Here is a 25,751-nt window from a genome sequence, read left to right as displayed (position 1 = left end):
CACTGGTTCGTTCAGACTGATGGTTACATGAGAATTTAATTCAAACTTGATTAAATCAAAGTCTGCATCTGAGATAAACTAATCAACCCAGTATCTTCCAAAGTTTCAGTCTTTTACTACGGAATCCCCCCAGTCTCCTTTATTTTTTGATGCTCCACTGCACACACAGAGACACAGCCCGTAGAAACACAAGGTCTACTTAAAGACTGCCTATACAAGATACTCCTGTTTCCTGAACAAGACTAACTCCTTATATTAGCTTCACACATTGGAAATAAATAAAATATATGGATGTTTCTCTACATCACACGTATCACATTATAAAAGGGATCTGTTCATTCTCAGTGACAAGAAAAAATACTGCAGCAAGAAAATCCTGTTTCAGTCTTCAGCCTCTATCAGTCATCCAATGTGGTCAAAGGGAAGCTCTCAACTAAAGAGACAGTGTGTATTAACTGCTGTTATTGAGTTGGTATGTGTATGTGGTAGTAAAGAGAATAATGTTCTCTCTCCAGTACAGTGCTTGCTTTGGCAATTCATTTTATAAATCACCTCATCCCCCCACCAATAATTGGAACCACTCAGTTTTCCCCATAGCAGCATTATTTTCGCATTCAGTAAATAGTCCAAGCAGTGCTCAGGACTCTCACTTGGTGATTTTTTGACAGCAAATATTTGAATCTGTTAGCTGGACAAAAAAATATCTATATTATTATGCTTTTAAACAGTCATCACGACCACTGAGTGTGACACAAACACAGCATGTATTGAGTTAACATTTGTTTCCTTCACTTACTCAGCCATATTACTGGCAGCTTTATAAAAACTAGATGGAAAATTTTTCTGCTCACATGCACCTCAGATCCCAGCAGCACCAACTCTCTCTGACCAGCAGCTTAGACACCACAATGCAATTAAGGACTTTAATTTTCACATCTGTTATACTCCCTTGGGTACTGTTTTCTTCAGCAAAGGGCACATATATCGAAGCAAGAAAACCTGAGGTAAAATATCTTTTGGGACTTGAATATAGTGTTAATGAGCAAGTGGATGAGATGCATAACCGTCTGAGTTGGAAGGAAAAATACATCTCTTATTAAGATTTCTTCTTTTTACAGAGAGACCTTGTAAACTTTCCAGATTATGGCTTCCCTCAAGACTTGCACGCCAACCCTGCAGTAGCCCCAAAAGCCAAGGGTAAGGTTTGTTTAAACAGATAAATATTTTTCAATCATTTGAAAACCAATTATGTAACACTTGCTGAGGCATGCTTTCACATTTTTGTGAATGTAGCTCAGGTCTGTATTATGTAATAATGAGGGAGATCCAGTGTCCTCATCTAAACTGTCTGTAGTGCATTTTAAACTGCATAGTTAAATGTGGTTAAAATACCAATGTGTTTTTTTCAGAATTGCCAACATGCCTAATGTGTGTTTGCCTGACTGGATCAGTTTACTGTGAGGAGGTGTCCCCTGAAATGTCAGCTGTCCCAGCACTTCCAAAGGAAACAGCGTATCTGTATGCACGTTTCAACAAAATCACTAAAATAAGCAAACAAGACTTTGCAGACATAGGTAAATAAAGGTCATTAAAATATTTAACACATTCTCCTCTGGTGAATATCATTGTTATATCTCTCCTTCTCTGTTTTTTTCCAGCTACATTAAGAAGAATTGACCTAACTGGAAATCTAATTGCTGAAATAGACGATGGAGCTTTTTTAAATCTTCTCAATCTTGAAGAGCTCAGTCTTGCAGATAACAGACTTACTAAACTACCTACACTTCCCACCAAGCTAGTTACATTCAATGCCAATTTCAACAAGCTTCAAACCCAGGGTGTAAAGGGAAACGCTTTTAAAGTATGTTAGGAAGTAATTACACTTATCTAATGTCATTTTTTTCATTTTAAACTTTTTTACTTTGCAAGCGTGACAGGATAAGGGGCTTGATTCAAATGAATGTTTTTTTGTTTTTGCAGAAACTAACAAGACTGGCATATCTTTACCTTGGAAACAATGAACTGACAGCAGTGCCTCAACTTCCAGAATCTCTTCATGTTGTGCACCTGCATGTAAGTTCATCTCTAAATTACTACAAGCACAAAAACCAATCACCAAAGTAAACTGATTATTCTTTCTGACTGCAGAGGTAGATGTAGCTACACGATGGGCCAATTTTGTGTGCTTCGATTGGTCTCTTGCAGAACAATAAGATTTCAGCAATAACAGATGAGACATTCTGCAACGTTAACAGCAGCCACTACATCCGGACCAACATGGATGAGGTGAGACTGGATGGGAACCCCCTCAAGCTGTTTAAGCACCCGAACAGCTTTATCTGTCTGCGGTCTCTCCCCATTGGATGGTACAACTGAATTATTGTCTGACAGAAGTAAAATTTAGGACGAGGTTTTGTGTAAAATGAAGAATGATAAACAAATAAATACAATTTACAACATGTTACATTTTATATACTTAATAAATTTACTGTACAGTCAAGATCTCTTAACAATCAATAATTAGAAATCATGTAACATAATGGACAACAAGGGAAGAAAGAGCTTGTATTTTTTGTTCTCATCAACAGCATCTGCCAGTATAACATACTCTTTGTATTTTCTCTTTAGTTACAATTTGACTGAGATGCTTCTGTCTTGGCAGGTGCTATGCAATGTTTAAACATAATAACATCGACACAGACTGTCAAATCAATACTGAAACATGGATATGATCATCACAAAAACACACGCACCAATGTTGTGACTATTTTTAGGCTTGATCTCACGTTAATCTTATTACTGCTGTTTCCTAAACTGAATACTATATCAACAATAAAGTCTGCATGTCGGAAGTGATCAGACTTTCAGTCTTGATTCCTTAATAATGTTCATTAACTGAGAATATTCTTAACAGGCAAGAACATAATATGAAGTTTCTTCTAGCCTGTTTGAATCGATTAAGGGAGCAAAAGTCCAGGAATGTGTCCTAAGAGGACACGTGAAACACACACTGAATCCGACCATCATTCACTTTTCTGCCGGCTCCATAGGACCTATCAGTCCATCTGCTATCTTCTGCTGGTACTCTCGTTCTGAGCGTTTTCTTCTGTAGACGTCATCTGGTAAGAAAAAAAAAAAAAAAAGTAAGTAGACTGAAATGAGACACCTATTTTTTTTTCTTACAGGAAGCAGTTTGACGTGTCATCAGAAGAAAAGCAGGTGTTACTAATAACATTAACAGCAGCTCTGGTCTATCCACATATCTCAGTAAGTCAGGACAGTGTGACAGTGAGCCAGCATGCACAGTAGGCCTTGTTCCATCACAGACATTTTGGCTTCTTATACAGGAAATTCAAAGCTTTAATACCAACTGGGGAGCCAGTTTCCAGGGTGCTGATATGTGTGTCCTGGATCACTAACATGGCTTACCTGAACACTTGATGGAACCAATAACGGAAATTTGTTAACACCAGTACTTTTCCATCTAAGGTGGAGGTTTAAATGTCTGATCCTGTGTCCAAAATCTGAATATTTGAGTCACTACTGAGTGTATTTTACAGGGAACAGTAAATAACTGCATGAGGTAGTGATTTCGGACAGAACCCACGACTCTGAAACCAAAGCATTTGGAATTCCGTTACAATACTTTTTTGTCCATTTTTCCTACTGTGACACGTCAACATTTCTTCTGTGAAAAAGGTCCATGAATTATCCTGCTGATTTTTTTAAAAAAAATAAACACATATGTAATAAGTAACCTACTAACAACTTGAAGAATAAAAGATATATACCTGTTCTCTGCAGAGAACATTTTTTTTGTATCCCTACATGGCCTCAGACTACTAGTCAATGAAAACATACAGGGCAGAATATTATTTTTTATATTTATTTTTTATCTTTTAGATCTCCTGAAATGGAACATTTGAACACATCTGCTACAATAATAGGGTTCTTTTCAGTCTGTGGCATAAATACTCTCTGTAGGTGTAGACATATCAACACATTATCAATATATTTACTTAATTAATGCCCTGTTAAGGTACTTCATATATTTCCATTTTATGCTATGTTATAGTACTTTAACTCAACTACTTTTCAGAGGCAAATATTGTTCAGTTTGTAGTTTCTAGTTACTTTGAAGACTCAGATTACAAAACACAGGATATTTGTTTACAGCACAATATATTTTTTATACATAGAGTAGTTAGAATTAGCCTCAAATACACCACATTAAAATAATGCTTGCACATTAAAGCATCAATAATTATGCAACAATTAAGTTCATTTAGCATTTCGTCAATCAACAGGAAATTAAGCAGCAACAATTTTGATAATCGGTGACTTATTTGTGTCATTTATCAATTAAAAATCACAAACATTCTCTGGTTCAAGCTTTTCCAATGATTTCTTGCTTTTCTCCATTTTAAAAACTGAGCATCTGCAAGTTTTGTAGTGTTTGTCAAGACCAAAAAAAAAATTAATTTCAGGCTCTGGAAGTTTGCAATATGCATTTCATCATTTACCTTGTGCAAGGTGGTATTATTGCATGATTGTAGGAATTATTTGACTGTTGCAGCTTTTAATTATTATTTTAGGTTATTATTATTGTTAAACTTTATTATTGTTAACTTTAGTATCATAGAAAACTGAGAAACTGGCAAAAAAGTCACATTTGAGAAGGTGGTCTTAGTGAGTGTTGGGCATTTTTGCTGCAACAAAAAAAAAAAAAACACTAAAGGGATTAATCTATCCTTCCTTCCATTATCTATGGCTTATCCTGGTACATCCAGGCTTGTGGGTTTTGGGCTGTGGGAGGAAGCTGGAACACATGTAGACAACAGGGAAAAACGCAAACTTCATAGAGAGGATCATCCATCCATCATCTATAACCTCTTTAGGGTCAAGGGGATCTGCTGGAGCCTATCCCAGCTCTCTTTGGGTGACAGGTCCCCAGTCCATCACAGGGCCACATAGAGACAAACAACCTCACACACTCACACTCACTCCTATGGGCAATTTAGAGTCACCAATCAACCTGACATACATGTTTTTGGACTGTGGGAGGAAACCAGAGTACCTGGAGAAAACCCACACAAGCACAGGGAGAACATGCAAACTCCACACAGAAAGGCCCCTGCTGGGTTTCAAACCAGGAACCTTCTTGCTGCGAGGCAACAGTGCTAACAGTGCAGTCAAGTATAAAGATCGTTGCCAGTTCATTTACTTTCAATAATTTCTTGAATATGAGTTATAGTTAAGTAAAGCTGCTTGGCACCAACCTAACAACACACAGTATTTCATGCAAATCAGACTCGCAACTTGTCACGTTCGGTTCTCTTGGTTTGTTTTTAGCATAGCAAGCTAATGACCTCAACCTGCATGCTAGCTAGACAGGTGATTAAAACTTAACAGTTTACTCTTGAAGACGAACTGAATTTGTCATTGAACACTCACAGAAAGTCTCTTTTCCTATCCTCACGTTGATCATAATCCACTCCATGATCCCTCCGATGCAGAAAAAGACAGGAAGGAATCTGTACGTCCCAAGATGACGTTTGCCTGGCACAAGGTCCAGTAAATATTTAAGGTTTTTGCTCATAAGAAACATCCTGATAGATAAACAGATATATATGATGTATATCGTTTTAAAAGAGTTTTATCGAGGACAAAGCAGACACGGACATTTCACACGTCCTTCACAAACGTAGCGAGAGCAACGACGTGAAAGGGTACGCTCGTTTTGTGGCCTGGTACGAACCAAGTGAGCAGAGAAGCTTCGAATGTTAAAATAAGCCAATAGACGCTCGACACTGGTATTTGAAACGAACACCCACAAAACGAGTCGTAATGCTGCGTTCATGTCATGTCGTTTAAAGTGTGTCATGAGGAACCTAGTGGAAACCTGTCCATTTGATTCTTGTGGTTCAGTTTCGAGAGATATCGAGAATTTCTTACATCAATGATGTTTCCCTTTTGATGAAAATAAGTACAAACCTGGCAACACACAGTTTTCAAATTCTAACGTTTATTGGTCACAGTGGATTTGGCTGTGCAAACAGAGTATAAAGACTAAGATATATACAGTTATATACAGAGTTGTCAACATGCCGACATTCTGCTAATGCAGCAGAGCACGGGTTTGTTAGCGACACGCACTTGAAACTGAGGGATAGTATCGTGGTTAACTCTAGAAAGAGGCACCATTTACTTTTCAGCAAGATAATGAGGAAGTAAACCGGAAGAGTTTTATATATAGAAATATAAAGAAATAAATATATATATAAATATATATAAAACTCTCATTATCTTACTTATATATATATATATATAGATAGAGGAACAAGTTGGTATAAATAATGGATGGATGGATATATGGGTGTCTACACTTTAATTGAGAGACATTATGGTCAGCATGGCATGTTTTGTCAAACGATATAAAGTTCAGTAGATTGAACTTCCAGTCAGTGAGAAGTGATGCAAGGTTTAAACATTCATAAATCATATTCATCATATATTCATAAATCGTTTCTACAGCTGAGGAAAAGAGCACTTTTTAAGAATGAAACTTTGATGCAAGTTTATCTTTCACCTAAAATCACACCACTACTTAAACAGAAGATAAGATCTAGAGTACTCTATAACAAAAAGTGCTGCCAAAAAGGGAGGGAATCTGCTCAGTATTCTAAATCGAGTTGTACTTCTTCCCCTTAACTGCCAAATTGTAATCTAATGGTGTCATTTTGTCCAGACATACAAAGGAGCTGCAGTTCCTCAACTATCCATATAGTAAGGAGCCTGACATGGTTCAGTGTTAGTGGAGTAGCTGAAGCACGATAAACGTTCCCATATAAACCATCACAATTAAGGTGAGAAATCTGAACAAAAACAAAATTTTATGACTGACAAATATACAAAATGTTTTTTTCTGACTGGGATGACCAAACACACCACTGTTGATATGAGCTCATAAGTTTAACAGTATGATATAATACTGCAAAGCGCACATAGAAAATACATATACATACACAAGACACACAGACACATGCAACAGCTATTAGGGTCTTCAGAAATAGTACCATACAAGAAGTTAATAGAGAGCTAAGAGACTACTTTAAGATCTATTCTAAACTTACCACAAATAAATTGGGCTAAATGTAATTATAATTTAATATATTACTAAAAAATTAAACTCCTCAGGATCCAAAAAGTTATTTCTTCACTTTCTCTAGTTTAAAAAAGGACTTAACTTTTAATCACAAATTCTACAATCTCTTCTTTTTGACTCCTCCTCCGAAACTGTGGTAAAACTTTACATTAATGTATGTTAAGATGTAGACTTGATACCACATGTCTCAAATCATGGCCACCTGATCACAATCACTTTATTACTAACTTTGAGATAAACATATGCAGGTACTGGATCCAAATTAAATTACAATTACTCCTGTAAAACGCAATGCATCCATATTTTAAGCATCACTTAGGTATAATACTGTGTCCTTGACTGAATAAAATTGTAACTATAGGGCCTTTGTACTTGATAAGAAATGACTCAGAAGTCAAACTTGTTTTGTGTAATATGAAGACAAATCAAAAAGTAATGTCATCCACAACATTGATACTCTAAGTCAGTCTTCAACTTTGTGAGCTGGTCTACAAAAAGTCCAGTAATGCTCCACTGTGTTCTCATTTGCACGCTCACTCATGTGATGCACACGCGTGTTTCGGATGGTGAAGCCTTGTTTCATTATATAGTCCATGAGGTGAACCCTTAGGGACACCTCTTGGTGATAGTCACATGGTCCAAAGGTGAAGGACACCTGGCAGTCTCTGGTGTCCATCATGTGTTTGTTCCACTTGGTGAAATTGTTAGAAATACCTTCCAGCAGGGAGTGTACTTTTGTGGTTATCGTTAGCTGTGTGATGATAACTGCGACAGGGTTTGAGTATTTTGACAGTTTGCGAGTGCTAGAGAGCTCTACTACTTGCTCAAAGATGTCAGGAGGGTATAACGGCTTGGGATCGTTAAGGCACTGGATTAAAGGTTCGATCTGGTAAAAGTCCGCCTCTTTCCTCAGGAGGTCCGTCTCTGTGAAGTCCACGGGGAGGGTGAGCTCAGATGTCCGCAGGAAGTTCAGGATATACCGGAAAAGTGTTCCATCTCGATCAATGAAGTAATTACCATGGGAATCACGGGTTGTAGGGAAATCTCCTCTGAACATGGCACCCAGCATGGAGTCTGGATAACGCTGTAGGGTGGATAAGCTCGTGGTGTACAGGTGCCCTCCCACGTTCAAGGTAACAGGAGTACTCATCTAGGAGGAAAGGAGCAGAGAAGAATATAAGAATCACACATTTTAATCAAATTTAACAAAGTCAGTGTTTGAACACTACAGTGATAAATGATAAAATAGTGTTTAATCAGTTTGATGTTGAACTTGGAGAAATAGTATTTCATTCTGGTGTAACACTGCAACAACAACAACAATGAATGGATCTTGAATAAAGGTAAGATTTACTGCATGACTGCTTTATTAGACTGCATTCACAACAATGAAGTAAACATTGAAAAAAAAGAAATAATCTAAAACTGCTCCATACTGTATTCTGATACCCAGTCATCTCTTACCCTATGGCCCCAGTCTCCATTATCCATTTGGAGAATAATAACCACTTGGTCAGAACCAAAACAGAGTGAACAGGTTTGGTTTAGCTTACATCGATTTCACCTGTGGAAAAAAAAAGACAGATGTATGTGAGTTTTAATACGGTTATGCAGAATACGTTGGACACAATCACGCAGGCTCAGTCAAATCATGTAGATCTGCAATAGTGAACAAAAATCTGCTTCACAAATGTGAATAATTTCTGGTTTTGTCAGTCTTATAGTAAACTGAATATCTGTCAGACTATGAGAACCTGGCATGGGCATTTTGACTCCTTTCTCACTGTTTCACGACCAAACAACATATTAGTTGAGAAATGAATCAGCAGATTAATACATAATAATAAATGACAAAGCTGCTCAGCATTAAATTCATGTTTTTCACTACAGACGGCAACACTGAGGTATTAACATGAGAGAGGTTCTACCTGAGCGCCTATTTACTCTCCACAGAAATACTGTCACATCCTGAGAGCATGGATTATCTAAAACCCCTGACTAGATACACACTTTGTTCGTAAATCTCCATTACACCTGCTGAAAATCTAAAAATCCAAATCCAAGAATGCTCAGTCTACTTCCCCAGTAAGGTATATGTTGTTGAGAACAGGAGTGGTATGTTGATGGACTCATCCTGGAGGGCCACTGTCCTGCTCGTTTTCCATCTGTCCCTGCCGTACCCATTGCTGTTTACCTGGATCAGGTGTGCTGAGGCAATCAGAGGGCAGGGATATCTGGAAAAGAAGAGGGTCATCCCCCCCTCCCCTTTTCGGTCTCGGCGTCACTCCGTTTATTAGTCAGGACCCCGCAGCAGAGGTGATTCACCTCCAGAGGTCCTGAATGAACATAAGCCCACTCACATCCCGTTTGTCCTGATGCTCCTAACTAACTAAGGGGCGCATGTTAGCCAGCTAATGTTTGTATGGGAGCTACCACAAGAAGCCACAGACTCAATGCGCCTCACGCTGCTATGAAGCAGACACCGGCTAACGAGCTGATACCACAGGCAGCAAAACGTATTTTAAACGTCACGGCTATAAGGTTGTATGGACTGAGGGTATATAGAGCTAACTACAACGCTGAGACTGTTTATCGTCTAGTCCGCTAGCTAGCAAGCTAACTTACCTAGCAGCCCCTGAAACCATTAATGCTAGCAGTTCCGTCTGCCAAACCAGGGTCCTATTCGGACTGAGAGTAAAGTCGAAGCCTTACCAGCTCAACCTTCGTCTGCTTTTGTCCTGTGGTGGCAGCCTGACGTCGGGATTTAGCGCTGTAGTCACTGCTGTTTGCTGCTGGTCGCACCGGGCAGCTGTGCTCGGCTCCTGGCTGCAGCAAAACTGCGCACCCAAAGGAGAAGGAAGGAGAGGAGGAGGTGCTCCTACAACCGCAGGCACCTCAGCATGAATACATCCATTCACACAGCCACGTACAGATACACGCATGGGACTTTTATTATCATAAACCAGTTAAAGGCGATTTGTTTATCCAAACATATAGACAAATGCTGGAACACTCTAACCCTTGTCTAATTATCCTACTGCCTTAATGTAATGTTTGGGTCTACATATGCCAAGAACAAGAAGAAAAGCATTGCAATGGAAAGGAAAGGTTAGAGGTGTTTTGTTCAGGAGGATTTCTTTGTGCCACCCCTGGCATCTTGCTGCGTGATGATGAACTCCAGGATGAGTTTGGCTGTCCGACAGGGCCTCTCCATCACCACAGAGTGACCACAGTTGTCCAGCAGGTCCACTCTGCACCCGGGCAACACCCCCACAATGACTGCAGCTCCAGAAACATCCACCACCTGGACAAAATGTGGGACAGCTTTCATGTCTGTGTGGAAATATGTCACGGAAGTTTGTACACTTACAGTGAGCAGCTAGAAAACCTGCATCAACACCTTCAGGTTACAAGTTGAAACACAGTTGGATGACTCTTAGGATTAGTTTAGAAGCAAAGGCGGCCTGGTAAACACTCCTGTATTTGTACAGGCTTTGCTGAGCCACGCTATTAGTGGAAACTCATTACCTGGTCTTGTTTGCCCCATATCACTTGTAAAGGTGCAGTGATCAGATGTAAGTTCTCCTGTAAGGCATATCTTGATTTCTCACCAACAATCTCCATAAATACTAAGAAAAAGAAACAGACATGCTGGAGGTCACATGGACTACACTGTACACTCGCATGGAAAGTCCTACTAGACCAAACTAACCTTTTTGGTAAAATGTGTTATGAGGCTGCCGAACGTCTACCAAACCTTGAAGAATCTAAAAGAAAACACATTTATAAAACCACAACATGTAAAAACCTTTGAGGAATTCAGTGGGGGTGAATATTCTGTGATTGGCATTCACTGTAAGTGCAAACAAAGGGAAATTATTAATGTCATTTTCAAGTGTGGACCTGACCTGCTGAGGGATTTTAAAGCGAACGTGAGAGCAAAGTCTGAACATGTCCTCCATCTCTTCCGGTGTAGTGGGGATCAGTGGGATGTTTATTGTGTAATTGCTGTGCTCCAGGTCCTGCAGATGGTTGTCAAACTTGGTCTCTGATTGATGTCGTATTCCTGCAGGATAACATCAGTGTTGATGAGAAACTTATGCACACTCATATTTGGAACAATAAATAGAGAGGAATAGCACAAGCACCTTATATTTCATAACCATGGGATTGATCCCTCATTAAAAAAAGTTTGAGAATAAAATCATTTCAATTGTCCATTTTTAGTTTTAAGACGTGTCTAAATGATTATTTACAAAAGGGCGACAAACTTTGTGTTTGAGAGTCAGAAACCCAGAGAGGAGCCATTTAAAGATGAGTTTATTATTAGCAGCTACCTACCTTAATGAACTGACTAAAACTTAGCACAGAGTATGTCTGAGTGTTTCATTTCATAAGAACATGGCAGTGTTTTTTGAATTGATATCGATATCATCATCATGAGAAGCTTATTGCTGCAGATGCACCATGTCTTGTCATTTTTGTTGGTATTATATGACATCCTTTAAAGACAAATGTGTAATCTAATGAAATGTCAGGAACAGCATATTATTGTAGGGATCAAATTAATCAAATGAATTCATTTGCTTTGAAAGGTCAGGAGGAAAAAAATGAAATAAAATGGTCAAAATCGCAGCAGCAAGAGCTGATTTAACCTGGATTTTATAAACCAAAGAAATCAATCATCTGTGGCGTTTAAACTTTGTAGAGTGTCAAATACACATTCATACACACACAGGCAACCAGGGTGACTGACCGTCTGGACAAATGAGAGTAATGCTACAGATTTCTGAGGGATAGCCAGCTGCATAAACTCCAGCTACATTCCCCCCCATGGAGGTTCCCACCAGATGGAAAGGTTTCCTGTTCAAGTGAACGGCTTCCACAAACTGAGAAGAATAAAGGACAAAAACATATTTTCAGTGGAATGATTTAGGTACCTGACAAGTACAGATATGTATTTCATAGCCCTCTCTTGAGTGTACCTGATGGATCCTTCTGACCTGTCCCTGAATCGAATAATCCTCTGCGTTGGTGCGTGTTGTTCCATCGTGGCCAGGCATGTCCACACACACAATGTGCAGATGTTTTGGTAAATACTACAGCAGTAGACAGGACAAAGCACAGCATCAAACTATTAATGTATGTATGAAAGGCCACAGTAGAGGTGAAAATACTCTGCAGGTTAATCACTGTACGCAGCCTCTTTCACAGTGTCAGCTTCATAAATCACGAATGAATATTTCTATGATTGAAATATCACTGAACACACAGCACTGAAATATTTTACTCGGAAAACAATCCATCTAAATATATATGGTTTAAATTCCCAAGTTATCCACAAACACACATAGAAAATTTCTATCCATCCATTTTCTCTATGGTTCATTTTTTAGAGGGTGTGGGAGGAAGCTGGAGTACTCAAAGAAGATGCATGAAAAGAACATGCAAACTCTACACAGGGTCAAATAGGGTCTGATCCCAGAACCATCTTGCTGTGAAGTGACTGTGTCATCGCCTCACAGAAAGGGACTTAAACTTTTCGATTTGAAAATGATCAGCTGAATCTGAGCAACTTAAACACAGTTTCTTTTCATACTGGACATTTGTCTTTTCTATCTGAAGCTGTAGACCCCTAACAAATAAACAAAACCTTAACAGCTCATTTTTGCTCTGATGTACATTAAAATGACCTGGACATGCAAGAAATTCAAATATCTAATTTTCTTGATAAAATATCTAAATGTTAGAAAATCATTTAAATTTCTACATTAAGTGTTCTTGAATGATTAAAAATTTACTGTATTAGAGTTGCTTACAACAGTCAAATTCTTCTGGCCTTTCAGTGCTTCATACAATCTAATTGTAATGTTTAGTGTTACTCTGACCTTGACAACAGTGAGCCATGTGTCTTTGTGAGCAGAGAAACCATGCAGCATTAAAATGGAAGGTCGCATCCCGGGCTTTCCTCTGTAGGAGTAGCAGAAGCGGTAACTGCCACAGTCTGCATAGCGTACCTGTAGGCCCAGAGTCCTCCGCCAGTACCTGCAGAGGAGCAGATAACATACACACAGGCTTGACTGCACTGGAAGTCAAATTTGGACCAAATATAAGGGCTTGGATATACATTTTTATGATGCAGTTTCTTTAGGTTACTGCACAAAGTGTACTAACCTAACCTAAAAGTTAGTGTTAGGTTCACTTTCTTTAAGTCAGTCTTAATACACTCGCATGTCCATGTGGATTTTTTTTATATATCCATCCCATCTTAGAGCGAATGTAGTAATTAATAAAGTAATTAGTGTAAATGATGGGGGGTGAAAGCCCTTAAACTTTATATATTATTGGAACCCTGGTGGTGAAGGTCATTTAATCTGAGTGGTTATTTTAACCTAAATGTTTCTCTAACCGTACAAAATACCTATTTCAACCTGATTGGTGTTTGTTCCTACACTGTGCTTAAATCTAACCAAACCTTAGCTGTAGCATTTGTTGCTAATAATAAAACAGTAATTTGTTACTGTTTAAAAGAGAAATGATATTGCCCTGCTCATAGTGGGGTCATATCTGAAAACACTTGTGTCACTCTAGTGGGATAGACAAGCTATATTATTTTGGAGGACTTGCAGTCTGAAGGTCAATCTGAGTCTATTCAGCAGGTGTCTTCTAAAGTGGCCATCATTTGGTAGGAAGTTCCCTCTTGGTGCTGCCACAGAAAGTGTTTGTTTGCTCACCCCCAGCAGATGCTAGCAACAATAGGGCACAAGGGGATTTGTCTTTTTAAACAGTCACAGTATGTACAGTACATATGGGCATGTGAGTATTATTCTAAAACTGTCTTGAACCTGTGCAGTCAAATGGGAAAGTGGGGATAAAGTGATGCACAAGATATGTAAAGTATTCCCATGAGAAATAATGCTGCAGCATTACAAAACGTGTAAACAGCAATGCAATTCATGTTGTTAGTAATTCATTTTAATTATTTGCAAGAGAATTATCATTTTGTGTTAGAGTGCCAGTTCTCTTGCACTCTGCATCAAGGATTAAACATACAAAGAGCACAGCATGAAAACACATTACACGTTACTTTACCAGTAATACACTTTAATGAGAGCTGAGGGCCAGAGAAGGAAAGAAGCAACAAAAGCCAGAATGGGAATAGCCAGGGTGCCCACAGCAATGACAAACAGGTTGACCATATCTAGATCAGCTGCCATGGCTGCCTCACCTATAAAATACACAAATCATGCACATATGTCACAGCAAAGGCAAATAATAGCAGCATATACCAGTAGATCAGCTGACAAACTGTGTCTTTAGCAATGTGCATGTTACAGTAACAGTATGTAATGTGGCATCATAGCATTAAAGCATCTTTTAATCCCACAACACGCCTTTTCAAAAATGTAAAAACTTACTTTTTGGATGAATGTTTTTCCCTCCTCCAAGTGCATATGACCGCTGGTTCAACTGTGACTCTGTTAATTAGTTTTACAGCAAACAGACACTTTAGTTCATTTTCAGGTGTTATTGATGTGTAGACAAATAAATGCCCACCCAGTATATCTTTATGGAATCTGTAATAAAAACAGCCTCTGTGCAGTGCAGTTAGTCCCGGCAGATGATGTTTGCTCTGGATACATCCATTGATTATTACTTACCACTGGTGGAAAACCAGGCCACTTCATTATTCAGTCAATCTTTTAAAGTGAACGCACAGGCCAAACTTTTACACAGCATTTGATATATCAAAGGGGTTACAATATAAACACAGTATATGAAGATATCAAAAGAAAAGAGCATATGTAGATCATTTTGTATAACACTATTGTAAAATAAACTTGTAACAGTGACTTGGGTAGAAGGTATGAAAATATGCTTCTCTAAATATACAGACCACCTGCCCCTGAGAAATAACAGGGACATTCATACCCACTGGGAGGTTTGTGACAGAAACAATTGGCCTCACCATAAGGAGAAAAATCAGATTACAGAATTATGATTTTGTTTTATTTTCATACGTGTATTTTGATTGCTAGTTGTGATTGAAATACCAAATATTGCTGTAAACGAGCTGCACCAGTTAGATGCTGAATTAGTTGATCAAACAGCTTCAATCAGTAACTACTTTTATAATTAAAAAGTGTTTGTTAGAATAGTGTGCCAATGACAAAGGATTAGCTACTGACTTTGTGAACCAAATCAGACAACTTTCCCACAAAAGCTCAAGCTTCTATTCCCAAACTCACCACTGGGTGTCATGCTACAGACTGTGAATAAGTGTCATTTGTTGACTGCAATCAGTGGTGTTGGCCTAAAGGCTTTTTGCAAAGGCCGCTAGGTGTCAGGACATCCACAGGCAATGAAAAACATTTGAGGCCTTTGGGTACAGATGTCTGATCCAAGTGGTGACTGCAGCCTTGGTGTGCATGTGACCTCTGCCACACGTGTTTTTCTTTTTTTTAAAAATACAGTTCTATCTTCTTTCTAAAGAAAAAAACCCCCAAACTGTTGCTGACTAGTAGACAGACTATTCCTCCTTATCTCTATATATTTCTGTGATTTTCAGCTGGTTTTAATCTATTACAGCCATTGAAAAAAGGTCAAACTCTTTTCTTTGATGATGTAGTGACTTTACAAAGTAGGACTGGGAACTGATGAGGGGATATCCTAATTCAGAAGTGTTTAACATTTCTCTATGTAACAGCTTGTCTACCAACAACATTAGATCAAATACACACCTTAATAACAATGATATAAGTAAAATAAAGTTTTATAAAGCCCAAGATTAAACAGGTAAAATACCATCTAATCCAGTGTATGAATGTTATTCTACTGCGTCGCTTGTCCACTCCAGATGACCTACATGCAAACTAGAGCAGAACAAATAGGCACAGCATCTCTGCAGAGAGGCTGCCTTTGCGTGAGAATGAGTCCCATATTTGGGTTTATATAGGATTGAATGGCTGTCCTCAATTGACTCACACATCACATAGGCTACATAGTGAATTCCCCACGTTGCCTGACCAAGAACCTCATGTCACCTCAAAATTAGCCACATCATCCTGGTTGTCACGTTGCATCCTTAGAGGGACATTGCAAACACTGCAGGACAGAAACAATTTAGCCAATGTAGCAACACAAAAATGTGGATTTGATGTGGACTACTTCCCACATTTGTCAGTGATTTCATTATGGACATTGCCAAATTGGTAACTAACATGTTTCTCATCCTCTTGTGAAATATACCACATCCTCAGACCTGCCACCAGTTTGGTTACCATGCTTATGGAGTGTTTAACCCTGTAATTTTCCAGCAAAATTAAAGGCCGCTATAGCAGGCACATTAACAGAGGATACTTCTGAGGTATTTTGTCCCATTTTCAACCCCTTACAGACTCATTGCAGTATTTACATACTCTACTGGCATAAAATTAGTGTCTCAAGAATACTTATACTTATAAAAATATAATTTTGTTCTCTTGTCAATCACACAACCTAAAATATTATGGGTGGACAAGAATAACTTGCCTACCTCAGATATACTGTATGCACTGAGTGTTGCTCTACAGGGTTGCAATCATCTCAAGGGGTTGGGTATTTTGATCATTGAGAGGAAACAAAACAGCCAGAGGTCTGACCTCATATGCATAACACTTGGTGACTTCACAGACTAAGCACGTATACAATGACTAAAATGGTCAGTCATGGTGTAAGGATCTTTAATTGAGGCCAAGCTTGCATTTCAGAGCAATTACTCGAACTTTAAAGCCAAGAAACGATATTTTTCCATCCCTTTAAACACTATCAATTTTGTTCTTACTAATTCAAGATTGTTATACTGAAAATTAATTACAAAATATGACACGTTCCACAAAAATCACAGCGCATACAAACATTTAATCAAAATAAGACTTCAAACAAATATAAATAGGTTTGGGCTTACTTGTACTTTACGCTGTTCAAGTTAGTATACACCACCTTTTTTTGTGGTAGTTGGTAAGATGTGACACTGAATACCATGCATTCAAAGAATGTGTTAATGACAACTATTCAGTTGTACACTATCACTAAAATGGCTGCTACACCTAACCTTACTCGTGTTATCACTGGCACAGTAATGTGCATTAAGAGCACATTCCTGTTCGCTACACTTTTATGAAATATTTGGGAATGCTGTAATGCCAACTCAATTTGAGTGGCAAATAGCCAGTGCGGAGACAAAAAAAAAAAAAAACCAAAAAAACATCCTAAGTACATTTAGCATTTTATCTTTAATGAAAGAGGGCAGGACAAAAGACTCAGATAAATGCCAGATATATCTATTCAGTGAAGGAAGCTGCTTTCAGTGTGATATTGTATAGTAATGTTAATGAAAAGTACAATAGAAATTCCAACTCAGCTAAACTTTGCTTATAAAACTTCCCCAGTCCTCTTAAAGTGCAGAACAGTTTACTATCTACTTCCACATTGTTAATGGCTATACTAAGAAAATATTTGTACTGTTACCTTAATATGGCACTTACACACTCAATTTCAGGCTACATTCCTCTGACTTTCATCATTCAGTTACTGAGATGTTTTACATTTAAGGAGGTTCAAACTCCAGGTGATTCACCTAAATTATATATTCATTTAAAGTTACTTGTGTATAGTTTACATTCATTAATGAGTAACATTAAGTCAAAAATAGTGCAAAAAAAAAAAAAAAAAAAAAAAAAATCAAAACACCCAACTAGTGTTCCTTCAAATAATAGATATTTATTTGCAAGCAAACTGACATTTTATTAACGCCTCTGCCATCTAAAATAGAATTTTAAAAATTAAACAGTGTTAATTATGAGCCCTCCTAATTAATAGTGCAGATATGATGAAGGGGGCAAATCTTTCAGTTTCAGTGTTGAGAAATATGGGTTTGTGTGTTGGAGTGAGTTGCCCTCAGGTCCTGAAGAGCACAGCAGCAGTCACAGCTGTTAGAGCCACAGCTACCACAGGCCCCCAGATCATCCAGGGTTTCTGAAACGAGCGGTGACACACAGATTAAAATATGAGCACCACCACAGGAAACTGCCCATTCAAGAATTGCCAACGCTTTGATAGCAGGAGCTTGCCATTGAGACCAATGCAACACACAGAGAATGCAAATTAAAAACAGCTCTTTCAGATAACGATAAGCCCATCCAAAGCCACAGAAAAACTATTAAGCATTAGCCAACCAGACAAGACAAACAGATGTCAGAACTGTATGATTAAAGAAGTTAGTTTCTCAGACACAAATTTTTGGAGTTTCCCCTGAGAAAGGCATTCTGGGGAATGATAAGCTGATTAAGTCATGCAATGATCTAAAAGACACTCATGAGAATGAAAGACGTAGGCTGACTCGACAGGAGTAATGTGTACCTTACTACCACAATGCGCCGAAGCACCAATACAGCAAAGCCAGGATAAGGCCGATGACTATGGCTTGAACAGGCAGCAATAGGGAAGTCTACAGAAGGGAAGGGATATTATAGTAATCAACTGCAAAGGGACATACTTTAGTTGGGCATGGTTTTATTAATAAACCCCTCTGTCAGTAGTCTCTCTGTAACTGGTGTTTATATAAATCTCAAAGACAAGACTGTCACTGCCTGAAACAATAGTAAAAGACAGTGGATGAGTAGACAGCAGCAGCTGTGCTGTAATACTGTGAATCTTTCGAAAGATTCACCTTTAATGCCTGGAGACATACAACAAAAAATGTTCAGTACAGTGTTGCAAAATTTGAAGCAAAGCTCACAGTCCCAAAAAAGGTACAACTGCTGATGTGGTTACTAAATAAAAGTTATGGTGCTATTTTAAGTGAACTGCAGAACATTATTTCTATTCTTCATGCACATCTTCATATGTTATTTGTCAATTATGTGATTTTGTTAAGAATGCCTTCTCTCTGTTGAATGTTTGACAGACCAGGACTCACCTTGGTTCCTTTGTCTTGTAATTCCTTCATGTCAGCTTTGCACACTTCAAGCTCATCTGTGAGTGACTGCTTCTCCTGCTCAGTCTTCTCATATTTTTCCTTCAGGTCTGACAGCTCCACCTTAGCCTCCTCATACTGCATGAAATTATAACATTTTATTCAAAGCAAACATAAGGTCATATAGTCTACCACTTCAGTGTGCTGTAGTGCCAGTGTAAATCTTGCTCTAGTTGTTGAGATGGGTAATGTTGAATGCTATAAGGTCTGTCTTACAAGTTTAGTCATCTAATGGCTTTACAGGCACTGCAGAATTCTGTATATATTTAGCTAATCAGGGCGGGCATAGTGCACCCTGTATAAAGGCCACTGTGACAGCACTCAGTTTACACACCTCCATGAGAAAATGACTTCTGTCATTTTATCTTTAGTGGTGTGAGTAGTGCTTGTTTTTCCTAGATCTACAGCAGAGTTGCAGTAAATCCAGTAAACTAGAGTGAATAGACATTGAAAGCCAGGGACAGTAGAAAAAAAAAAGTGCTAATTAATTAGCTAATGAATTAAATAAACCTAAATTACATTATTTTGCAGATGTTTACCCTGTAATGCAAAATTAAGTCCAAGCCTAGTTCCCAGTGAAGTATCTTACTGTAATTCATTGAGCTATTAAAATACAACCATAGAAGTTTAAATTTGTCCATACCTTACAAGAATCTAAATGTTATGAACCAGGCACCAACAGCTTATCTTTCCTTTGATATGGTCTACAGTGTCTTGTTGCCAGTTGTTCCTTCTATGTCACTCCCATGTGTTAAGTTATGGTAAAAACAGTATCTTGACATCCACATTAGAATATTTCGTTCCCATGGCTTATTAAATTATGGGCACAGATTTTTTTTAACTCCTGAATGCTTCTTGTATTAGTGTAAAGTTGAAGCTGGTAAAGGTAGGGCTATGTTTATTTAGTTTCAGAGTAGAGCAACAATTGGCCAAGAGTGCATAGAACAACATAGAAAGTTAAAGAAATACTCTAACTTTCTTAAGATGAGTGCTGTAAAGCAGCATGGCCACCAGCACACCAGGAACAGTTGTAGACCTCTGGCAGTGTCTACACTGACCTTATATGTATAAGTGGGTTTTAAAAAAAAAAAAAAAAAAGACTTGTAGGCTAAAATATCACTACAGTCTGCATTCATGTTTGAAACTATGAGAAGTGTGAGCCATTTCGTAACAGGACTGAAAAACCTGAGTGTTAGACATATGGCATAGACAGTCTATAGTAACGATCAGGTCTGAGATTCAAACATTCTTCATTCTTAGGCCCACCCAGTTCCTACAGCTAAGTGAGATGCCTAACATACAAGGTACTCGCAATTCAGATTGAAATTCTTTGTTGTAAGAGCATACCTCTCTCTGCAGTGCCTGGCTGCGGCTATCTGCCTCATCCAGTTGGGTTTGCAGCTTGGTGCTATCCTGCTGGTGCTGGAGCTGTAGGGCCACCAGCCTCTTTTCCAACTCCTGCTGGGATTTCTCTAGGCCTTTGAGACTGTTGTTCAGTTCAGCATTCAGAGCACGTGAACTACCAGAAACAAAACACTGAATTCAATAGATGAAGGATCAAACTGAGAAATGTGTGGTGTACTGTATGATGGAGCAGAGTCATGCAATTGAGACAAAGGGAACACAAAGGTGGGAACTGAGCTCGTGGTATTGTCGCTCACTGACCTGGCAAGGTCCTTCTCTAGTTGCTGCTGCTTCTGCAGCACTGCCTCTTTCTCAGAGCACAGTGCCGCACATTCACTCTGCAGGTTGTTCTTCTCTTTCTGGTGAGTCTTGAGGAGTTCCTCCTTCTCAGACTTGAGAGAAGCACATTCACTTTGCAGGGAGCTCCTTTCCTTCTGGTGCTTATTCATAATATCCTGGTTCTCAGATCGCAGTACAGAACATTCCTTCTGAAGGCCATTATACTCCTCCTGCATGGACTGCAGCTCACTAGCTGTGGAGGGGAAGAGAAAAAAAAATGTAATGGTGCACAGAAATTATAAGAGTGGGTTTGTAGTTTTAAAGGGCCATTCATGTTGCACACATGGAAATCACCAACTGCAGCCTTTCCTCCTCCTCTATAAAGTGCACGGGAGCATGGCATCTGCTGTTGCTAAGCAACCATGAGCTGTACACTGCATGATGATGAAGATGTAGGAAGGTATAAATGTATTTTCAGCAGTGAAACACCCTTTTTGAAGTTCTGCTACTAGAGTTAGAAGAAAAACGCTTTAGATGCATGCCATCCTTTAAACACAAATCAAACAGGGAGAGCGAGATGTTGTTACAATGAGGGTGAAGCTGATTGGTGGGCTCTTCTCACATGACCTGCACTGCAACTCCTGCGAGTTTTTATCTTGCTGTGGCATGGAAAAATAAATAAATGGCTGTGGGATAGAAATGATGCCCGTGTTAATTAATGAACTTCAGCATTCAACAGCTCCTTAAACTGTTTAAACTACAAAACTGTCTCATTCACAATTATTTGGGCAAATCCAAAATTTTATGTAAATAATATAACTGGCCACCTCAAGGCCATTGTTCCTGTCATCTGTGCATGACTAATTGAAACAACACTGACTACAATTATTGTGTCAGATAAATATAGAATTCTTTTCAAACTATCATCCTTATGCAAGTGCGTTTACATTGTAGTACCTTGGATTTCTGCAGTTTTCTGCCACTGCTTGCTCTGCTGCTGAAGGTCACACTGTAGGTTGTCAATCTCACGTTCATATTTGTTGGCAGTCTGACGCCATTTGTCCAGATCCTTCGAGACGGTTGCCAGGTTGGACTCGATAGCAGTGACATCACTGTCCCGCTCAGCAACAGCTGACTCCAGGGCGCGTTTCAGTGACTTCACCTCATCACGTGCGCTTTGTAGCTCATCGTGTAAATTGGAGGAGTCATCTATCTGCTCTCTCAGAATGCCCATTTCATCTTGCAGCTGCCGCAGCTGGCCTGCCCATGCCAAAAGCAGCGTTTAAATTAGCAGAGCTGATGCCTTTATTACATATCAATATTGGCCATCTACATCATCCACACACTGGTCTCAGGCAACACACAAATATACCTTGAAGAAGTTTTGTTTGTTTTGCAGATTCATCAGCTTGTTGTTTATTTTCTTTTCTCTCTTCCTCCAGGATACCTACAAAATAAAACAAATAACTGGTCAGCTGTGTGAACATGAACAGTTAGAAAGGGTATAATGGTGTATATTTAATGCTACTGATTTTTCATGTTACCTTGTAGCTCCATGCACTTGTGTTTCTCTCTATTAGCTACCTCCTGGGCTTCTCGAAGTTCATCATTCAAGTGCTGGATAATTTTTTCTGAGTCACCAGAAAACCGCATATTTGATCTGGTAAGGTCATCTGAGTATGAAATGCAGAACAAAAATAATTGTCCAAGCTAGATGGATCCATTCTGATAACGTCAAAGTATCTGGCTGTTAGCTTCTTATCTTCCTGTAAAGTAACTGGAGTAAATACAGACTAGAAAATCAGGCAATAATGATGGCAACTTAATACTATAAAAATAGAAGAACAACTCAGCTCCACAATAGACTACTTCAGTTCCAAGTATTTAAGCAGGGCTGACAGATGATTTCCCAAGATAGTAAAATTGGCCTACTAGATAAACTAATTGCCAACCCAGAAATAGATACATTATCTGCATTTTTTTTAATCCAAGCATTCATTCCAAATAGTCCATTGGCCCAACATTTTACCAGTCTGTGGCATGTCTACATTGCTTGTTAATAGTAAATTGCTATAAGTAATACACATGGGGAGTGGACTAGGCAAAGTGATTCCTAGAGGTGGAAACAAGCTCCACAAATACTTGTGTTTGCAAATGCTGAGCAAATGTTTTGAGCCTCTAATCTCCCATGGCTAGGAAAAGAGATGATCTCATCTCAGACTGAGCATTTGGCAGAGGAAAAACAAGAGCCAGGACAGGTCAAGCATGTGCACCATAAAAGGACACATCAGAGGACTGAGAATGCCATGAAATGCTGCATCTGTTTCAAAAACAATGATTCCATTGTGTCTAGCACACTTGGCTGCATAAACACACGACACAAACACACATTTGTTTGCAGTGTTACCAGACGGTACTGATAAATGCTACTAAAATTAACAGGTATGAACTGACTGCTGGATGCTGGTGACACCCTTTGACTCAAGCATATGACCACCCTACTGTGTGCCAAACAAAGGATGGGTGGGCAGTGCTCTGTCCTGCATATGAGCACAAGGTTGTGCGTTCCTGCATGCATGCATATGCATGAGCGGCAGTCAGAATGTGAGTGGGCTCCCAGTAACTAGGTTGTGTTCCAGTTTGTGCGTATGCCCTCTGAATAAAACTCAAGGGATAAATAGTATTTCAGATATTGGCATCCAACAATATCTTTAGCAACAACAGTTATTTTAGCTAGTATGTCTTAGTGTCAGAATAACATCTGACAAAATAATAATGGGATTAGTCTGTACATAAAAATACCTCATGAGTTTGGGATACTGAACATCACATACTCCCTAAAGTAATGACAAAAAAAATGTAGGAGGTCTTTTTTTAGCTCAAGTGCTGAAGGCTGGAGCCATCATAGTCCATCTTTTCCCCACTGTGGCTTTCCTTCCCACTGAATGTGACGGCACGCTTTAACCGAATTATAGCACTGCTCACACTGAATGTCTACAGTATTTGGTTAATCTCTGTAAAACTGCTGATTAACGTGCCTGGACATGATATTACCCTACAGCTGCAAAATGTGCTCTATGTGACTGAATCTGAAAAATACGCATATCACTGACCTACTGCTGTTATGAGGACACAGTTTACTTTGTACTGTCAATTGTAGCACTACAAAATGAATTCTTGATTCCCCTGTAGATGTTTATGTTGTTCGTATTGTATCATCATGGCATTAATCCAATGCATTTTACTTTAATCAGCCACCCTAAATGTCAAAGCTAACAACACTGTAGTCAGCTTATGTGCCCTCCATGCTAAGAGACTCCATCTTCTCATATGTTGTTGCCACTAGAGAAGTTAGCCTCTAAATCAAGGCCATTTACAGTACCTTAAAATGCAAAGACAACAAACTGCTCCTGTAGGTTCAGACACTGATTTTAACTGTGACTCATGCTTCATTTCTCTCCTGATATCAACAATTTATAAGATGTGCTGTGTCAGGTACAAGCCATTTGAACAGCAAAACAATGCCATGTCATTCACTCCAATTTTTTATGTCCATATTTAGAGAATATAATACTGCTGGGTTACCTTTAATCAATGACATGTTATTCACGGGATCACTTAGCTCTTTCTCATCCATTTGCTTGTCTGTAAAAACATAAAAATGCAGATATATAGCAAAGAAATCAAGTTTTAATTTTGGTAAACACAGTTAATTATGTTAAAAATGTTTAAGACTTGGATAAAGCACCTACACAGCTGTTGAGAATGTTCCTTTGAAGACTAGGTTGTAGAAAATGTGCTAAGAGAGGTTAAGAATAAAACCTAGAAAGAAATATTACCTTATGTGATCCAGGAGCTACAGTACTCTACGTGCTGAAGCTAAAGCAGTCCCCGACATGAAGAACTCTTCTCCAACTACCAGGTTTTTTCAGATGCGAAATGGAGCAGACCAAGCAGTGAGGGAGGGGACACAGGGGATGACAGACCATGTGCACCAGAGCTCCCTGCTATTTTTGGACTGAAGCCAGTGAAGAAAAAGAACTGGATGAAGAAAACATACAAATAGCTCAAGTGTTGTTAAAAAGCTAAACGATAGGCAAATTAGATGCATGTCCTCAAAAATATGACCCCCCCTCTTATTTGTGGATGAAGTTCAGAACCTCTCCACACTAGGTCATGTATCCCAGTAGGGCAACTCAGACGCTGCAGCTGCATGCTGACACAGAGAGGGTTTGTTCTGTTCAGGGAGCTGCTCTCTGGCGAGTTGGTACTGATGTAAAAATCTTTAAGGATGAAGCAGAATTGGGGCTGCTAGTGTGACATATATACAGTGGTGTGAAAAAGTGTTGCCCAGGAATTGAAGTAAAGCACAGTTGTTATGTTTTAACAGGGGGGCCAAACACTTTTTCACACAGGGCCATGTAGTTTTGGATTTTGTTTTCCCTTAATAAAAACCTTCATTTAAAAACTGCATGATGTGTTTACTTGTGTTATCCTCAACTAATATTTAAATTAGTTTTATGATCTGAAACAAAGTGTGACAAACATGCAAAAAAAAAAACAAAACAAAAAAAAAAAAATCAGGAAGGGGACCATCACTTTTTCACACCACTGTATACTGCATCCACATCCTCCGCCTTCATCCTCTCTGACACTCTTCTCACTCACTTTAAATTCATAAATTTCTGGTCTTTAGGCCTTCATCTACATGAGCTGGGTTGTACTGTGACTACTGCCTAGACAAATTGTGTGTTTATCTATGGTAATTTCCAAGAGGTAGCTGTTTTCAACACAGTGTTTGTGAAGACAAAGAAAAGTAGTCTACATAGATAAGGATTATAGGGCTGCAACTTACAACTATTTTCATTATTATTCCACAAATGTTTT

The 25,751-nt window shown here is 38.8% G+C and overlaps 5 protein-coding genes across 9 annotated transcripts; 1 reads left to right on the top strand and 4 right to left on the bottom strand.

The window, feature by feature from the left end:
* The first annotated feature begins 746 nt into the window (after nt 1–746).
* On the top strand, nt 747–2,729 carry LOC113145508 (mimecan-like). The gene is made up of 6 exons (XM_026332324.1): nt 747–1,004; nt 1,119–1,197; nt 1,410–1,574; nt 1,659–1,861; nt 1,981–2,073; nt 2,206–2,729. Exons 1-6 carry the CDS (start codon nt 831–833, stop codon nt 2,374–2,376), a joined length of 885 nt encoding a protein of 294 aa, XP_026188109.1. The 5' UTR covers nt 747–830; the 3' UTR covers nt 2,377–2,729.
* Nucleotides 2,446–5,770, bottom strand: uqcc5 (ubiquinol-cytochrome c reductase complex assembly factor 5). The gene is made up of 2 exons (XM_026332327.2): nt 5,455–5,770; nt 2,446–3,119 (listed from the first exon to the last, which is right to left on the bottom strand). Exons 1-2 carry the CDS (start codon nt 5,606–5,608, stop codon nt 3,028–3,030), a joined length of 246 nt encoding a protein of 81 aa, XP_026188112.1. The 5' UTR covers nt 5,609–5,770; the 3' UTR covers nt 2,446–3,027.
* Nucleotides 5,771–6,900: 1,130 nt separating this feature from the next.
* Nucleotides 6,901–10,203, bottom strand: kctd6b (potassium channel tetramerization domain containing 6b). Its single transcript, XM_026333443.2, has 3 exons — nt 9,878–10,203; nt 8,630–8,729; nt 6,901–8,315 (listed from the first exon to the last, which is right to left on the bottom strand). The coding sequence occupies exons 2-3, from the start codon at nt 8,654–8,656 to the stop codon at nt 7,629–7,631; spliced, it is 714 nt and encodes a 237-aa protein (XP_026189228.1). The 5' UTR covers nt 8,657–8,729; nt 9,878–10,203; the 3' UTR covers nt 6,901–7,628.
* Nucleotides 10,204–10,230: 27 nt separating this feature from the next.
* Nucleotides 10,231–15,623, bottom strand: abhd6b (abhydrolase domain containing 6, acylglycerol lipase b). 2 transcript variants are annotated; one of them, XM_026333440.2, is made up of 9 exons: nt 14,584–15,623; nt 14,258–14,393; nt 13,054–13,210; nt 12,151–12,264; nt 11,922–12,054; nt 11,074–11,231; nt 10,878–10,932; nt 10,694–10,794; nt 10,231–10,469 (listed from the first exon to the last, which is right to left on the bottom strand). In XM_026333440.2, the coding sequence occupies exons 2-9, from the start codon at nt 14,380–14,382 to the stop codon at nt 10,290–10,292; spliced, it is 1,023 nt and encodes a 340-aa protein (XP_026189225.1). In that variant the 5' UTR covers nt 14,383–14,393; nt 14,584–15,623; the 3' UTR covers nt 10,231–10,289. The 2 variants fall into 2 exon arrangements, with proteins under 2 accessions (XP_026189225.1, XP_026189227.1); XM_026333442.2 differs by having other exon boundaries at nt 10,412–10,498.
* A 2,278-nt stretch (nt 15,624–17,901) lies between these two features.
* slmapb (sarcolemma associated protein b) lies at nt 17,902–24,861 on the bottom strand. Of its 4 annotated transcripts, none has more exons than XR_003297222.2 (10): nt 24,704–24,861; nt 24,450–24,509; nt 22,409–22,537; nt 22,237–22,311; nt 21,822–22,124; nt 20,847–21,117; nt 20,529–20,700; nt 19,125–19,259; nt 18,702–18,795; nt 17,902–18,181 (listed from the first exon to the last, which is right to left on the bottom strand). XR_003297222.2 is itself a non-coding variant. In XM_026331708.2 (10 exons), exons 2-9 carry the CDS (start codon nt 24,499–24,501, stop codon nt 18,570–18,572), a joined length of 1,221 nt encoding a protein of 406 aa, XP_026187493.1. In that variant the 5' UTR covers nt 24,502–24,509; nt 24,704–24,861; the 3' UTR covers nt 17,902–18,181; nt 18,566–18,569. The 4 variants fall into 4 exon arrangements, 3 of the variants coding, with proteins under 3 accessions (XP_026187493.1, XP_026187494.1, XP_026187495.1); XM_026331708.2 differs by lacking the exon at nt 18,702–18,795 and adding an exon at nt 18,566–18,653; XM_026331709.2 differs by lacking the exon at nt 18,702–18,795 and adding an exon at nt 18,566–18,653 and having other exon boundaries at nt 24,617–24,855.
* Between the last annotated feature and the right edge of the window lie 890 nt (nt 24,862–25,751).

This window comes from Mastacembelus armatus, chromosome 7 (assembly GCF_900324485.2).
Source record: "Mastacembelus armatus chromosome 7, fMasArm1.2, whole genome shotgun sequence".
NCBI classification, from domain to species: domain Eukaryota; kingdom Metazoa; phylum Chordata; class Actinopteri; order Synbranchiformes; family Mastacembelidae; genus Mastacembelus; species Mastacembelus armatus.
The sequence above is the reverse complement of the archived record's forward strand: the minus strand, read 5'-3'. Positions and strand labels throughout refer to the sequence as shown.

Bases quoted from the DNA above. Each gene is read 5' to 3' on its own strand.
- LOC113145508 (XM_026332324.1), top strand. From the start codon at position 831: ATGGAAAATTTTTCTGCTCACATGCACCTCAGATCCCAGCAGCACCAA. The intron at 1,005-1,118 runs GTAAAATATCTT...TTCTTTTTACAG, and splicing joins TCGAAGCAAGAAAACCTGAG to AGAGACCTTGTAAACTTTCC. The intron at 1,198-1,409 runs GTAAGGTTTGTT...TGTTTTTTTCAG, and splicing joins AGTAGCCCCAAAAGCCAAGG to AATTGCCAACATGCCTAATG.
- uqcc5 (XM_026332327.2), bottom strand. From the start codon at position 5,608: ATGTTTCTTATGAGCAAAAACCTTAAATATTTACTGGACCTTGTGCCA. The intron at 3,120-5,454 runs GTGAGTGTTCAA...TTTTCTTACCAG, and splicing joins GATAGGAAAAGAGACTTTCT to ATGACGTCTACAGAAGAAAA.
- kctd6b (XM_026333443.2), bottom strand. From the start codon at position 8,656: ATGGATAATGGAGACTGGGGCCATAGG. The intron at 8,316-8,629 runs GTAAGAGATGAC...CTTTCCTCCTAG, and splicing joins ATGGAGACTGGGGCCATAGG to ATGAGTACTCCTGTTACCTT.
- abhd6b (XM_026333440.2), bottom strand. From the start codon at position 14,382: ATGGCAGCTGATCTAGATATGGTCAACCTGTTTGTCATTGCTGTGGGC. The intron at 12,265-13,053 runs GTCAGAGTAACA...CTACTGCTGTAG, and splicing joins CATGGCTCACTGTTGTCAAG to TATTTACCAAAACATCTGCA. The intron at 10,795-10,877 runs GTTAGTTTGGTC...TCTTTTTCTTAG, and splicing joins TAACACATTTTACCAAAAAG to TATTTATGGAGATTGTTGGT.
- slmapb (XM_026331708.2), bottom strand. From the start codon at position 24,501: ATGGATGAGAAAGAGCTAAGTGATCCCGTGAATAACATGTCATTGATT. The intron at 22,538-24,449 runs GTAACCCAGCAG...TTTCATACTCAG, and splicing joins TAACATGTCATTGATTAAAG to ATGACCTTACCAGATCAAAT. The intron at 20,701-20,846 runs GTCAGTGAGCGA...TGTTTCTGGTAG, and splicing joins CTAGAGAAGGACCTTGCCAG to TTCACGTGCTCTGAATGCTG.